At 44.2% G+C, this 15,053-nt stretch overlaps 2 protein-coding genes and 2 long non-coding RNA genes across 4 annotated transcripts; 2 read left to right on the plus strand and 2 right to left on the minus strand.

Moving 5' to 3' along the window:
• Positions 1-762: 762 nt before the first annotated feature.
• Positions 763-2,614, minus strand: LOC123128161 (pentatricopeptide repeat-containing protein At1g77360, mitochondrial). The gene has a single exon (XM_044548097.1). It carries the CDS (start codon positions 2,547-2,549, stop codon positions 1,071-1,073), a length of 1,479 nt encoding a protein of 492 aa, XP_044404032.1. The 5' UTR covers positions 2,550-2,614; the 3' UTR covers positions 763-1,070.
• Positions 2,615-2,675: 61 nt separating this feature from the next.
• Positions 2,676-5,975, plus strand: LOC123128162 (uncharacterized protein At1g26090, chloroplastic). Its single transcript, XM_044548098.1, has 7 exons — positions 2,676-3,001; positions 3,469-3,612; positions 3,718-3,792; positions 3,869-4,056; positions 4,138-4,303; positions 4,403-4,801; positions 5,611-5,975. Exons 1-7 carry the CDS (start codon positions 2,825-2,827, stop codon positions 5,740-5,742), a joined length of 1,281 nt encoding a protein of 426 aa, XP_044404033.1. The 5' UTR covers positions 2,676-2,824; the 3' UTR covers positions 5,743-5,975.
• Positions 5,976-7,199: 1,224 nt separating this feature from the next.
• Positions 7,200-10,267, plus strand: LOC123128163 (uncharacterized). The gene is made up of 5 exons (XR_006462942.1): positions 7,200-7,524; positions 8,451-8,540; positions 8,619-8,693; positions 8,777-9,702; positions 9,779-10,267. It is a non-coding gene; the product is annotated as an uncharacterized lncRNA (long non-coding RNA).
• Positions 10,268-11,357: 1,090 nt separating this feature from the next.
• On the minus strand, positions 11,358-13,013 carry LOC123130845 (uncharacterized). Its single transcript, XR_006464024.1, has 2 exons — positions 12,230-13,013; positions 11,358-11,703 (listed from the first exon to the last, which is right to left on the minus strand). It is a non-coding gene; the product is annotated as an uncharacterized lncRNA (long non-coding RNA).
• Positions 13,014-15,053: the final 2,040 nt, after the last annotated feature.

Below are 15,053 nucleotides of genomic sequence, written 5' to 3' on the forward strand. Positions count from 1 at the left end.
CCTCGCCAAAATAGTGTCTGACCAACCCACAATTATGAGGTTATCAAACTCATTATAAGTGAGCATGTAATCTGTATTGCCTTGCATGTACTATAAAGCTTGGTAATCGCTTTCCAGTGGCCTAGTTCCGGAATAAACACATTTTTGCCAAGCATCCGAAACAAAGATCTCTGTATAAAAGGAAAACGGACTGCTTCTCAAGAAGAGTCATTTTCAGCCCTCAGAACTACATTGCTCGCGCAATATTGATGTCATCCCCAGTAATAAATCTTGTGATGACACATTACCGGTAGCCACTCTGCTGCACATAGGTTCATCCTTTACCAATTGCTCCCTCAGTTCCAAATTAACTGAAGTTCTATGTTTGTCCCAAGTCGAACTTCTTCAAGTTTGACGAAATCTATAGACAAATGTGATAACATCTACGACATGAACAAATTAGTACGGAAATATAAAGAATGTAATGAATCAAATCTGGTGTTATAGACGTTGACATATTTTTTTAGACATTGCCAAAATTACAGAAGTTTGACTTAGGACAAACCTAGGATCTTCAACTAATTTCAAGTATCAACAAAACAGAAACGTAGCAGGAATACAGCGGAAAAAGTACAAGTATTTGATCCTCATTCCCATTGGCTTCATAAGTTGCTACATGTGGAATTTAATGTTATCATCTGAGTTAATTTCTTTTCTACCCTTACTTACCAGTAAACAGTATGTCATGTCCAGCAACATACCATGTTCCAGAAGGGGAAGAGATAAATCAAACTCAAAACGAAGCACTGCAATTTCTAAAGAAGAAACCCATGGCGGCAGAAAGAGGTTCATTACCATGGTAGGAGACTGCACTCTTCAGTTACTAAACCATTCTGACCTGACAGGTTAAATTGCACACCTAGTTTACAGAACTAATTGCCACATCTGCAAACACTATATGCACGACTAACAACTTCTTATAGTTCCAGCAAAGCAAGTTACCATGAAACCGTTAACTGAAGAGAGTCATCTCCTATTCCCAATCCTACATAACCCAAACGCATACAGTATATGATATAAGAGAGAAGAACCTAGTGCGCCTTCCATTTTGCAAGTAAGCGGTCGTGAATGTCTCCTTTCTTGACCTTTCCTAGGCTGTGCCTCAGCTTTGCCAGCGTTGAGGAGCTCAACTTGATACCCTGATCGATCATGTCCTCTGCATACTTGCATGCCTCAGGCAACATCTCATCCTTCAGCTTTGATACAAGCATGTTACCACCCTCCTCCAGTGGAGGCAGGCTATTCGCCGCCATGCACTTCCACACCTTGATCCCTGTCTCCCAGTCACGAGTATCCAAGAACATGCTGAGCGCAAGTGAACAATTCGCCTCATTTGGCCAACACTCGTTCTTGACCATCTCTTTAAATATTGCAGACGCCTCCCGGAGCTTCCTCCCCTTGAGCAAGAGCTTGAGGACCACATTGTATGTGTCTGTGTCAGGAAACACTCCATAGGTGGCCATGTCATCGAGGTACTTCACAGTAACCTCGGCATGCCCCAGAGTGCCCTGCAACATGATCATCGTGGTGTACATTTCCTTATCTGGGACGAGCCCACGGCGAAGGACAAAGTCATCCCAGAGAACCACAGCACCGCGCAATTCGCGTGCCTCAAGGTGTGCCGCCAGTGCAGCACGGAGGAACTTCTCCCCTGGTGAACACCTGTACCGGCGCAAGACAGCCAGATATTCCATCGCATCCGAGAGTGCCGTGGAAGAGCCACTTGAAACTAGTGTTGTAAGGAAAGAGTCGTAGGCAGGCACATTGGCAGGATCGAAGTCGAGAGCGTGCACCATTTCGTCGAACACCTCACGCGCAACGGCCGCGTTGCCGGCAGCCTCACAACCCTCCAGAAGGATGGCGTAGGAGTCGGCATCCGGCCGAGTGCCGGCCTCGGCACGTGCCACGGGGATCGCGGCGCGGGCGTCATCCAGCCGGGAGGCGCGGCAGAGCGCGGACAGGAGGGAGTTGAGCGCCGGCGTGTCGCGGTCCATGCCGTACCTGGGCATTTCCACAAACGCCTTGAGGGGGGAGCTGGTGGGGCTGGCCGCCAGGGAGGAGAAGACGGAGGCGAAGGTGGCGAGGGAGAGCAGGCCCTGGGCCCGCATGGAGCCGACGGTGTCCCACATGGGGTCGAAGAGGCGGTTCTTGCCGAGGAGGTCGATGATGAGGTTCCACGAATAGGGGGAGTGCTGGTGGTGCAGGTGGCGGTGGCCCGCCCAGCGGAAGAAGGCGGCGGCGGCGCGCGGGTGCGCGTAGGAGAAGCGGAGCACCTGCTCGACGTCGGAGGTGGTGACGCGGACGTCGGCGTCGTCGAGGGCTGCCTCCACGTCGGAGGCGGAGGAGGCCAGGATCTCGCAAAGGAGACGGATCTTGGGGGCCAGGTCGGGCGCGTCCTTGTACGTGGGGAACGCCGGGGCGGCCGGCTCGCGGGCGCGCTTGGCCTCCGGGCCGTCGCCGGCGCCGGCGCCGGCCGCGTCTGACGGCCGCTTCTCCCGGCGGTCCGACATCTCGCCTCGACGGGTTCGGGCGCCGCCGCGACGGGGACTCTCGGGGGTGGGGGTGGGGTGGGGTGGGGGTGGATGGGCCGGAGACGTGGCCAAGGTGGGTTTTTTCGTGTGTTCTTGAACCGTTAACCCTATCCTGAGCTTATACAAACTCCTTTTTTTCCTGACACGGCTAGCTAAGCTTGAACCGACTGCTGGACGACGGAGAGGGAGACCAAGGCCGAGCAGACGCCGGCGGGATCCCAACTGAATTGTGAGGGGGGCCGCCGAGGCGGCGGATGGCGCCCTCGTTGCTCGTCTCGGCGAGCCAAATCCTCGCCGTTGCCGGCCGGGGAGGCCGTAGGCGGCGTCTGGTCATCGCCAACTCCGGCGGTGCCGGCGCTCCCCCGAAGCTGGTGACTTTCCTCGGCAAGGGAGGCTCCGGCAAGACCACGGCGGCCGCCATCGCCGCTCAGGTAAAAACTACCATCCTCCAGTGCTTGTCTTTGCTGTTATGTTGATAGAAAACTGTAGAACTATTTGTTGCTGAAAGCCAAGGCTGGACTGCAATGTATACTACGAGTAGACACTATTTAGAGTAGAAGATGGGTATGATTTAGCAGCTTGGCTGCTCCCAGCATTGAGCTGGGTAAACTGTAGCATGTGATAGGGTAAATCTACGAGGTGGTTCGTTTAGCCAATGGTGTATCGAGATTCAATTGGGTTATACTACTGCACATCATCTTAACAGTTCCCACAATGTTGATTCATGACAGAATTTCCTTAAATTGCACTCAGTTGGGTAGTTTACATCTGCGTGTTTGAAAAATGTAGCTACAAAAAATCACTTTTGAGTTGAGAAAAATGCCACTCTAAAGTATGACAAGTCGTTAAAACGCCATTGCAAACATTTTCAGGCACTTTGTTTTTCTCCATGTTGCAGTATTATGCAAGTGAAGGCCTGAAGACATGCCTGGTTATACAGTCACAAGACCCGACAGCAGAGCAATTGATGGGCTGTAAGATCGGGAACTCGCTCACAGAATGTGCTGCTAATCTTTCGACCATTAAGCTTGAGACCAGTAAAGTAAAATACCTTTGTGAAGTGATCTCCTTTTGATGTTTCATATTGAACTTTTATGACATCGGAAAATGCCTTGATGCTGAAAAATGTTTTCTGATTAAATCACAGATGCTACTTGAGCCCCTTGACCGGTTGAAGAAAGTAGATGCCCAGAGCAATCTCACTCAAGGAGTTCTTGAGGGGGTAGGTGATTAACTTTGCTATAATATGGGAGATGAGGATAAAGCAGTCATCTGGGTTGCTCTTTTTCATAGGATAGATTGTAGGGGAGGAACTTGGAGTCTTACCTGGAATGGATTCGATCTGCTCAGTCTTGTCTCTTCAGAAGCTGCTCAACTTCTTTTCAGTTGGAACGAATAGTCCACAGGGGGAATTTGATGTCGTAGTGTATGACTGCAATAATACAGAGGAATTTCTACGGCTCACTGGTGCTACTGAGAGGGCAAGGTATAGGTTATCCTTGTTTGTCTATAGCCTTGCATTCACTCAGGACCCTGCATTTTAATGTTGCTGCTACACAAAAGACAGATCTTACTTGAAGTATGTGAGGGAGCTAGCAGAGAAGACTGACATAGGAAGACTGGCGTCGCCATCGTTACTGAAACTGATTTATGATGCCGCGAGACCAAGTGGTAGAACTGGTGAAGTAAGAATGAGTGCAGAGATATGGAATGAAATCGAACAACTTCTTGAGGTAAATTATCTGGAGTTAATAAAGAAAAACTGTTTTACCCAGTGGATGCATATTCAAATATGAGCTGAATATAAAAGATTGAGATGCTAAATTTTGTAGAAAATCTCGCTTTGGTTTGCTGATCCCTCAAAACTTGCGTGCTTCCTCGTCATGGACCCGAGAGGATCAATCTCGGTGTCCTCTGCGCTAAGATACTGGGGTTGCACCATCCAAGCTGGCGCGCAAATATGTGGAGCATTTGGTTATGCTGAAGACCCTTCTGAAATGCACCAAGGAGTTGCTGAGAAGTTTTTGCCATTGTCTTTCTCGTCTCTGCCATTTGTACCAACTGATTCTTCTGCGGATTGGGGCAGAGCGTTAAATTCATTGAATCAAAATACAAAGGGGCTGTTGAGGAATGCAAGCAAGGTTTATCCTTCAGTTAGTTTTGATTCTGCACAGAAGTCGGTGACCCTTTTCATGCCAGGATTTGACAAGTCTGAAATCAAACTATATCAGGTATAGCTACTGACCTCACTCTTTGTTGGCTTCACTGTATACACAGTCAAGACTAACAAGACCTATATCTCTAGTTAGTTTCTCTTCTTTAGTTGTTTAGAGATAATGCTGAATTGATTTCGACTGTGAAGCTATCTCTAGTTAGTTTCACTTTTAGTTAGCGCCCAAGTGATAAAAATTTTTAACCAGAAAGGTAGAATCCCACCATCAACTTGAAAATTCTCACTTGGGTGGTGAACTACCTGATAATGTTCAGATTAATGCGCAGTTTCCCTAGCAAGTGACATCAAATGAGTTTTCACTAAAACAATGGAAGGGCCTCTATCATACTTTTCTAGATTGTTTTCAGTTTGAAATCAAGCTTTAAGCAGTTCTAGTTCGTTTGGTGCATGCCACTTGCAGCCAAGCCAACTGTTTCTCACCAGTTCCGCAAATCGATTGTGCTGATATTAAAACTGAAGCACATTTCCCTGTGTGTGCTGATTCCCGTAATTGTCTGTCGACTTCTCCATACAAACTGTGAGATGATTTCAAATGAATTTGGCATCCTTGACTGCAGCACAGAAGAAGCTTCTAAACAACATGATGCCAAAAAAAACTAGGTTTTCATGTACACTAGTTTAGGTCAAAGCCATGTAGCTACTTGTGATCTTACAGTCAGTGGCCTGCATGTCATCCGAGAATTTTGCCAAATAGTGGCGAAGAACCCTTCCAGATTTTTGCAAGAGTATATGATCACCAAGTTAAATTTGTATTGTCTGTGTTGTTGCTGATAATAAACCGACCTGTTCCTTTATCTGAAAATGCAGTATAGGGGCGGTTCGGAGCTACTGATCGAAGCCGGCGACCAGAGGCGCGTAATTAAGCTGCCACCGGCGATGCAGGGGAAGGTCGGTGGCGCCAAGTTCGTCGACAGGAATCTTGTCATTACCATCCGGTAGGCGGCAGCAGGGCCTTGGGTGATCCGGAAATCGGAGCACAGGCTCGAGAAACCAAACCGGTGGAGAACCGTGCAGCACCGTAATGTAAACCCGATATAGACCGGTTCCTGGTGATGTCTGTCAGCATCGTTTTTCCATTTTGCTGTAAACATGGTGAGATTTCTCACAACGGCATTATAGAAGTGGAAGAAAAAGGGCAGTCCACATGAAATGCCTGAGAAAATGGCTTTTGATATTGGGCTATCGGGGATGGGTGCTCTTGGCATCGTACCATTGCTTATGATGATTATTGGGCGGGTGGAAGGCGTGAGTGTTGGGTGGCTGCTGATTTAACGCTGTTCTTGAGTAGCTTTCCGTCTCCCGCTCTTGCTGCTGACGTCTCGTCTGCAGGCTGCAGCCATGGAGCAAAATCTGCGCATGGCGTCGTCGTACAGGCGTGACACGGGGACGATCTGGCGGTGACGCGACTGAGAGATCGCATCCCGTCTTCATGGTGATGCCGCCATGGATCCTTCCCTTCTCACGGAAATCAATCGGTACTGCCAAGTGCCAACGTGTCGGGTGATTAAAAAAAAGTTTCAGTCAATTTCATTAGGACAACACGCAAAAGTGGCCTCTCTTTTAGGCACTCAGGGCATGTACAATGGTGGCATATGGATATAGATGCTTCATGATAAAAAAATTTTTTGAGGCATATATGTTGATTTTTTCTCCCCAATGCAAGCTACTACTAGTGGGCCTTATCAAAAAAAATAAAAAGTGACTCTCATTACACATGCATCCCTCCTCTTCGCTTCAACTTTTTCCAACTTTATGCATCGGACCACATTTTTCTCTCTAAGCACTCGTCTTCTGGAGAGGATCCTGCTCCCCCATCCGAACCTACTTTTTCTGTCATCCGATCCTATATGGCATGTGGGGCATCACCCTGGGGCTATGCATTGGCCATGCCTTCAAAGCGTGGGTGCGTCGGGAAGGATAATTCTTTTGAAGTTGTTATTTCTTGGAGATGGTCGAGACGCGGCTTTGCTGTTAAGTTTAGAGCATACTCCTACGTGTTGTGGTTGTATTGTGTGTTCGAGTTTGAGTAGGATTTTGCGCCTCTCAGGGTTGTCGTGGGAGCTTGTTTGTTTTTCTTGTTTCTTATCATCTGCCTTCTATGAAGCTAAGGCACACAGTTTGCATGCTCTCGGAAAAAAATTAGTGGCCTCTCTTCTCACAATAGTGACACTGTTCATCTTCTTTCTCTAGGCCCACAAAATTTCATCTCTCCACCCCCCGAGAACGTATCTGGTTTTTCTCAAAAAAAAAAACGTATCTGGTGAAACGACTAAACTGGTGCACCAGATGCACCAGCTATGTATGGGCCGTTGGATTTGAAAGAAAGGGACAGGATTCAGTGTGATGATGGGCTGTCGGTACATTTGCAAAATAGTCCTTGCATTACAGCTAAATCCAGCGATCTGACCTCTCTGTACCCACATCGTCTTCCTCCCCTTGCCATACTCTGTACCAGGCCGTCCAGCTGCGCGCTAGGGTTCGGGAAGTCTGCTCCGTCGCCTCTCTCGCCCCCTCTCCTGGACTTTCTCCGACTTCTATCTTGGACCTAGTTCCGGCGCCGTTGAAGGACGAGCTCCCCTCCTCTCCTCTGAGTCGCGCCCGACGAAGACGCCATTGCCGCCGGCGAGCACGTAAATGTAGAGGAGTTGTGCTGTAGCTCCTGGGGGCGAAGAGGAACTGCCCAAAGGAGTCAGCTATCTTCTGCGCCTCGAGGATTTTAGGGTATATTCTCTTATCCCATTATCCATTTATCATGGTCATATTGGGTTCTTCCCCTTTGGGATTTCCCCAATTTATTCCAAACTAGTATCATTGCGACTTGAATAAGTAGTATGAGCACCTGATTTCTGTATGAGATACACGACTGCAGATATTGTACTGCAAAATAGCCTATGCAAAGTTGAATAACTAGTGTTCTGAACCTTAATATGTATTTTGTAGTATAGAAAAACCATATTGATGCAAACTCTAAAGTAAGGTTTGTGCAGCTGTGCAGTTGAATAGTACCTAGCTATCGTCCTTTATAGCTCAGGATCCAAGGTATGAGCATCGAATTTGGTTGTTCTGTTATCCATGTACAGTATATTTGCTTCCTCCAGGCCATTCAGTTTCCATGTGTTTGAAGCCAATGGCATTTGGGAATATGAATAGTATGGGCACAAAATTGATCCGTTGGATGTTGGTGAAATTCTAGTAGTAATCACAACAGCCGGTGCAAATAGTTGAGGGGGATGTGCTCTGTGTGTTCTGTTCCTTTGTATACAATTTTTTTTATACCTTTGCTAACTTGATAGTAAGGTGGACAACTCGGCATGTATGTGAAATAAATGACTTCCTAGGAGCCTACTACATGGCAAGAGTGGGTTAGTTACTGGTTGTTCCTACGGGGTTCTTGTACATGAACTAGTAATGTACTATATGAACTTCTTCCACATTGCTGATATGAAATGGGAACGGCATTTGCAATGTTCAATTAAACTTTCTATGGTAATCCTAGTTGTTCATGTTCCTCATTTTGTTTTGCTGATGTCCACATTGTACCTATGCTCTTAAGTAAAAAGTATTGATGTGTTTTGCCTGGTACGAGGTTAATTATCCACTTTTTAACCTGCGTGTGATGTTTTGTGTTATATTTGCATGAAAAATAGTCAGCCATGGAGTCCATGACAAGTGGTGCTCTAAGTATTGGGTCAACTACGGCAATGGGAGTTGAAGATGATGCCAACAGCTTTGCCATGGTAATTCATTTGTTGTATTGGTCACATACGTACGTCGCACAGTTTCTGTCACCTGATGATTTTTTCTGAAATTTCTAGGGCACGATCCAGCAGGTCGAAAACAATGAAAATAGCTACCACACGCCAACACGAACTAACAGTCTTCCGTTTTGTGTAAGTATAGTAGTTTTTTTTCGCACATCCAATGCATGAGCTGTAGTTTATGAACCGCACATCTTTTTATTTTGCATATCCAGGGGTCAAGATATGAGCCGGAGTGTGATCCTAACTTACAGCCCGTAATTGGTATGCAATTTGACACTTGGGAGGAAGGTATGACATTCTACAAAATGTATGCTCATGAAGTCGGGTTCTCGGTTCGCACATGGACGACACACAAAGATGCACATGGCATACTGTGGAAGAGGTTTGTTTGTGCTAGGGAGGGTTGGAGAAAGGAGGCCCCAGAAGAGGAAAGGATAAAACCTAAACGAAAATTCAAGTTAACCAGGTGTGGTTGTGAGGCTATGATTGGACTGAGGAGGCAGGATGATGGCAAATATAAGGTTGCCCGGTTTGTTCAATCACACATTCACCAACTTATTTCGCCAAGTAAGAGACATCTCATCAAGTCAAATAGGGAAGTAAGTAGTGAGTTGAGGAGCAAACTACTTACATGTCATAAAGCAATGGTTGGCACATCTGCAGCATATCGCTTGCTTAGTGTAGAGACGGGGGGTCCGGAAAATGTGGGCTGCACGTCAGCTTAGTGTAATGAAATTCCTAGTCAATATGTGTTGCATAGGTGGACTAAAATGGCAGCACGTCAGCTTTCCTATGACGCCAACGGACATGAGCTAGAAGGCCCATCTACATGTCTTTCACCTACCATAAAAAAGTTGTACTCGGAAACATGTTCAAAATTTAGCTTGGCACTTCATGCAGCGAAACATTGTGAGGAGAAAATGAGATATTTTCACAAGGTTGTTGGTGATGCCTTCACGCAATTGGAACAGATGGGTGCCATTAGTGAGCAAAGTAAAGTTCAAGAATTTGAATCCTTCGTCGAAACATCATTCCCAAGTGTGATCAGTATTCATCCACCAGATGTAGCAAACACAAAAGGGAGTGGTAAGAGATTGAAAAGGGGTTCAGAGCAAACAGTGAACCAAAAGAAGAAGAGGTAAAGTAAGCAACCTTGAAAAAATGTCGATGTCCTTTCTACAATTTTGCTAATGTTGTTTTCTTATTCTTTACAGGGCAAATAGCATCCAAAAGGTTCCTGATAAGTAGGGGCGGTGGTTTCACTAATTTGATGTTGGAATAATTATGTGAAGTCATTCAGCTGGCTACATTCTTGCTGGAAATGGCAGTGATATTCATAGGCGATGAGGTTTTCGACTTTTGGTGCTTCCAGGAGCTCACATTTTGCAAATGTGTCACTGAAGCATGCATATGTTCTATGTCTGTAACTCTGGATGTGGTCACTGTTAGCTTCAGGAAGTCGCTAACAGTAAACCATGTTGTCCCATTAGCCATGTTTAACCAGGAAGAAAAGATTGTATGACCGGGCAACGAATTGCTAAGCCTAGCTTAATGTAGGTTTTAAGATTTGGTTTGTCTTTCTGTGTTATTGTCGCAGCTGTAGCCAGCTTGCTATATGTCGTGCTCATGTGAACACTTTCCGAATTAGGGCAACCTTATTACTATGTGTATTGAGCACCGTTCATTTATTTTCCTCTGTTTTTTGTTGCTCTGTGCTTTAGCATCATCATCTGAATTTCGATAAGTGAGAACATATGTTCATCTGTAATAGATATTTTTAGGCATTTTTGCAGCAGTGAAGTGATGAAAATTCTGACATGACCCTTGCCTGAAGTTCAGGAAATCTGAAAATAGAGAATGCAATAGAATATGTAATGTTTAAGATGTATGGAAATCTGTACTGCTTCTTTAAATATGTAATGTTTAAGTGGAAAGCTCGATAAATATAACTCTGTTATATTAAGTATAAAAGATGCAACTTTACAAGTAACTGTCGTGATGATTTTTTCTGTAAGTGAACAAAAGAGCTTTTGTTTTGTAACATTTTATGGAGTTAGAGTGATCTTGAGCTTCCTGTAGTGATTCTGGAGAAGCCTACCTAGGACCAGATTAGCTCATCTGGCCTGGAATAGTAGTCTTCAGTCTGGAGCCTGGAGTAGGTTTTTTGCATAGCTATGAGGATGACCATAATGCATTCTTCTTTCACCTGGAAGAATGTGACATCTGCTGCATATTTGCTTTCAAATCGTTAGTATGACAGAGCAGAAAATCCAGACCCGGACAAACCTGATCTTCTGAGTTCTGGTTATGACATGGGCACTCGTGGGATTTCCGAGCAAGGAACTGGAGGATACAGTGTAATTGTAAACTTTTAATCATTCAACCTGATGTCAAATTTCTGAAGAGATGCATTTAAAAAGAATGTGAATAGAGAGCTTCATAATTTACGTCTCTCAGCTTAGAAACAATTAGATCATGAACATGTGAAAATTATGGTTAGAAAAATGAGAAGAGAAACTACTAAATTTCCACGGTAGGATTATGTCAGCCTGTATACATGGTGTTTCTTTTATTTGTTGTAACCCAGTTACATCTTTTCCTGTGGATATATAGAAGATGTGATATACATCACAAGATTTGTGCAGCCGACATCCATTATCTCTGGAAATTTTTGATCGACATATCTAGTGGAAAGATACGCACAACCTGGGACTTCATACTGTATTCTTTTTTATCATATCAATTAACTTTTATTGCTGCCCTGCTAAATCAGTACCGGTAACAACCAAAAGATATCTGAATACATTTTATTTAGATGCTTCTATGCAAGAACATCACATCTTTCACATCGGAACAACACAAGCATCTGTATATTGTACAACAACCACTCATGTAAACTACAGAAAACCTGCATACAAGATTTTCTAGCAAATGTACATTCTTGATGATTACATGGTGCTACAAAAACTGAAGCCTGAGACAGCCATACACGATCTGGACTAGTATGAGAGGTGAAATTATCAGTTTCATCAATGCCATCTTGGAGACCTATGAAGATGACTCCTCTGAAGATTACCCAGTCATAGCTCAGGCTCTTCAACAGATTTACCGGCTCCGGGCAATGAGACTCCGTAATGACCTTCAAACAAAATAATGGTGGCATCAGGGGAGCCAAGCTAAACTTAGTAGTGACACCCTAAGCTACAATCATAGGCATCTCTGTGTGGAAATAACATTGGATTCCAAAGTATCACATTTTTAGAACACAAAGGACAGTCACTACTAGAGAAGTAGCGATGCACCATTGGTGATACATATTGATTTGGCTCAGCGGTAGTTAGCTAAAAATGTTTTTGTAACTATGGAAAACATAAATTGATGATGAGTAAAGGACGAACTAGATAACAAAATCAATAAGATGAACTCGTAATGCTTTCACGAAATTCAGTTAGACTCTGTAAGTACACGTTCTCTTTAATATTGTTTACCAATAAAGGATGAAAACAGGGAGTGCATCCCTTGTAATTGGCACGCAGATTGTAGAAATATAGTCGCAGCTCATACCTAAATTTGGTGCTCACAGCACACTATTCCAATTCTTAATCAACAAAAACATGCCCTTTAGTCAACTGGAACAAGATGGATAGAGGAAGAAGCGAACATACCTACATCCTTGAGCTGCTATCGTTGGATAGTGCTGACGGCGGCGGCTATCGTTGGATAGTGCTGACGGCGGCGGCTATCGTTGGATAGTGCTGACGGCGGCGGCGGCGCCGGCGGCGGATTTTTGAGAGAGACCGTCGAAATTTAATAACCCTAATTCGCCTGAGTGGTACAAAAGAGGGAGAGACAGCCGCGTTTCGTTAAGCTCTGAGATCAATCTTTGAGTTCGCTGGACCTTAACCCTAGCTTCAAGAGGATGTACTGGTACAGAATCTGGCAAAGGGGAGGAAGACGATCTGAGTACGGGGAGGCCAATTCGTTGGATTTAGCTGAGCTGCAAGGACTGGTCTGCAAATGTACCATCAGGCCCGTCATCGCACTGAATCATGTCCCTTTCTTTCGAATCCAACGGCCCATACATAGCTGGTGCATCTGGTGCACCAATTCGGTCGTTTCACCGGATACGTTCTCCTCCACCCCCCTGCCTCGCCCCTGTCTCAGCCTCGGAGCTATGTCGTTGCTCTTCACGCGAAATCGACCAATTGGGATCCTATTTTCAGGCAGGTGGCAAATAGCAAAAACTGAAATCAATCATTCCTATGCTTGGACCTTGTAGCGGTCACCACCAGCTGTCCACTGCATGGTAGTTTCAAGTCTCGCATATCCATCTCCATCTATACCGAAAAATATATTGGACAATAAGCTTCCTTTCAATATGTTGTTTTCATTTAGTTTAGTTTAGTTTAGAACGATGTGGGGGGAAAGCCATGCGAGCCTCCTAATTGATAATCACGCTGTGGGTCTCGGATGTTTCCATGGTACTAGCCTGCTGGGGCATGATGAATCGCAACAAACATTTAGAACGCATGCACAACCGGTTGTTGTACCGGATATTGTTATGCCAAACCAATTCTTCCCGTTTAAGCTAAGGTCCTTCTTCTGTTTGGTCAGTGTATATGTAAAGCAACTGGGATCTGCGATAAGGGCGGACGCATATGCATAATATAATGCTCCCTTCGATCCATATTAATTGTTATTGTTTTAGTACAACATTGATACTAAGAGTGGATGTATATGCATAATAGTATAATACAGTACTCCACCTGATCCATATTAATTGTCGTCGTTTTAGTACAACTTTGATTCAATTAATATAGTTAGGATGGAGTTCTTTTTTTTTACAGATAGGATAATATAAGTGTTTCTTTTATGTTAAGTTTAGAGTGATTTTATCAGCTTTTTATATAACGATTGAATGGATTCTTTTTATATAAAAAAGCAAATGTGCTTTTTATTAGACAATAGAAGCATTTATATCAGTGTGCCGTCTAGCGGGAATGAACCGTATAGGGAAAATTAAAACCCATCCATGTGGCATGCCATGTCGGCCCTGGCATGAGGGGCCAGCTTGGTAGAACGGCTACAAAATTTAAGAAGGGTAGAACATGGCACATGTTTGGTTAAATGAGGTAAAAACCGATGAATTTTGAATAAATAGAGCAACTCGGTAAAAATATGCCAAAAGATGGGGTAAAAATAGAATTGACTTTTTTCATTAATCAATGTGTGTGTGCGCCAATCAAGTACCGAAGGACCAAGTTGGAAAATGTTATGTAAAAAAAATATTGTAATCAAAGAATATCCCTTAAGGTAGGAAAAACAAAAAAGTCACGCAGATTTTTTACAGGACAAAAATAAATAAATAAATAAAACAATGCAGACATTGAAGGCAATACCATTGACCAAAGCTTGCATCCATCCCAAACATGTCTGCTCCCTGAAGTGATGTGTGAGTGGGCTCTTCGGAAACACCTTCAAAAAGAAAAGCGACATCTGTGGGTACCATCATCACCGACTGCAAACGATCACCCCATTGAACACGGGATCGGATCCGGCCACACCAACAACCTCCAATGCTGGCCCAAATATGACCAGTTCCAACCCAGTGTAGAGGGAGCGCTCTTCAATGATGCCTTCAAGAAGGAGAAGGCTGCCCTCTAGCATGATTATCGTCGACATTGATCCCTCAAAGACTAAGGTTTCAAGTGTGGGTAATGTCTCATCAACCAAGAAATATCTAATTAAGTATCAGACCACATATTACATCCCATGATTAACCACTTTTCTCCTTCATTCGTTGGTTGGCTTTAACTCGAAGGTGGTTGATAAGTGTTGTGTTTGGGGTTTCGTGTTTTTTTAAACATGCACCCAACCCAAGTACATGAGTTTTATTCAAACTACACCCGAGCAATCTCCATATACAAACTTGTTGTGTGTGTGTGTGCCTGCTAAGATTCTTTCAACTCTCAATGTCCCTATAAATTACTGTTCCACACATCTACCTGTGCTTCGAAAAGAGGGTAAACCCTGATACCTTATTAAGTCAAAGATACAAGAGTTAACAAGGAATTTTTTAGGATGAAACTTGTGAGGTGACGTGAAAGTCCACAAATGAAAATCGAGGTAGTGAAATTCAAGGGGCATGGGAGGGGATTTGTGGCACACATGGGTGTTGCCGGTGGAACGCATCCCCATTTTTCTTTTGGCTTTTGATTTTTAATCGGTTATATCTTTTGAACCAAAACTTTAAATTAAGTTTTGTTTGCATATTCATGTTTCCGATGAGGGCTTTCAATAAGATTAATTTTAAATATGTTTTAATGAGTTTTCAAAGTTTTGTTAAGTTTCAGCTGTTGAAACTTGGTAGGAGCAAACGACGAAAACTTAAAACTTAATAACAATAACACAAGTTTTGAAACCTAAAACTTTGTGGCCCCATGCGGAATCCAAATACTTTGTGGATCACGGCGCAATCGAGCTGCCGAC

The sequence above is a fragment of the Triticum aestivum genome, chromosome 6A (genome assembly GCF_018294505.1).
Source record: "Triticum aestivum cultivar Chinese Spring chromosome 6A, IWGSC CS RefSeq v2.1, whole genome shotgun sequence".
Lineage (NCBI taxonomy): Eukaryota > Viridiplantae > Streptophyta > Magnoliopsida > Poales > Poaceae > Triticum > Triticum aestivum.

Coding starts and splice junctions, on each gene's coding strand:
- LOC123128161 (XM_044548097.1), bottom strand. CDS start 2,549: ATGTCGGACCGCCGGGAGAAGCGGCCGTCAGACGCGGCCGGCGCCGGC.
- LOC123128162 (XM_044548098.1), top strand. CDS start 2,825: ATGGCGCCCTCGTTGCTCGTCTCGGCGAGCCAAATCCTCGCCGTTGCC. Junction 4,057..4,137: donor GGTGCTACTGAGAGGGCAAG/GTATAGGTTATC, acceptor CACAAAAGACAG/ATCTTACTTGAAGTATGTGA. Junction 4,304..4,402: donor AAATCGAACAACTTCTTGAG/GTAAATTATCTG, acceptor TAAATTTTGTAG/AAAATCTCGCTTTGGTTTGC.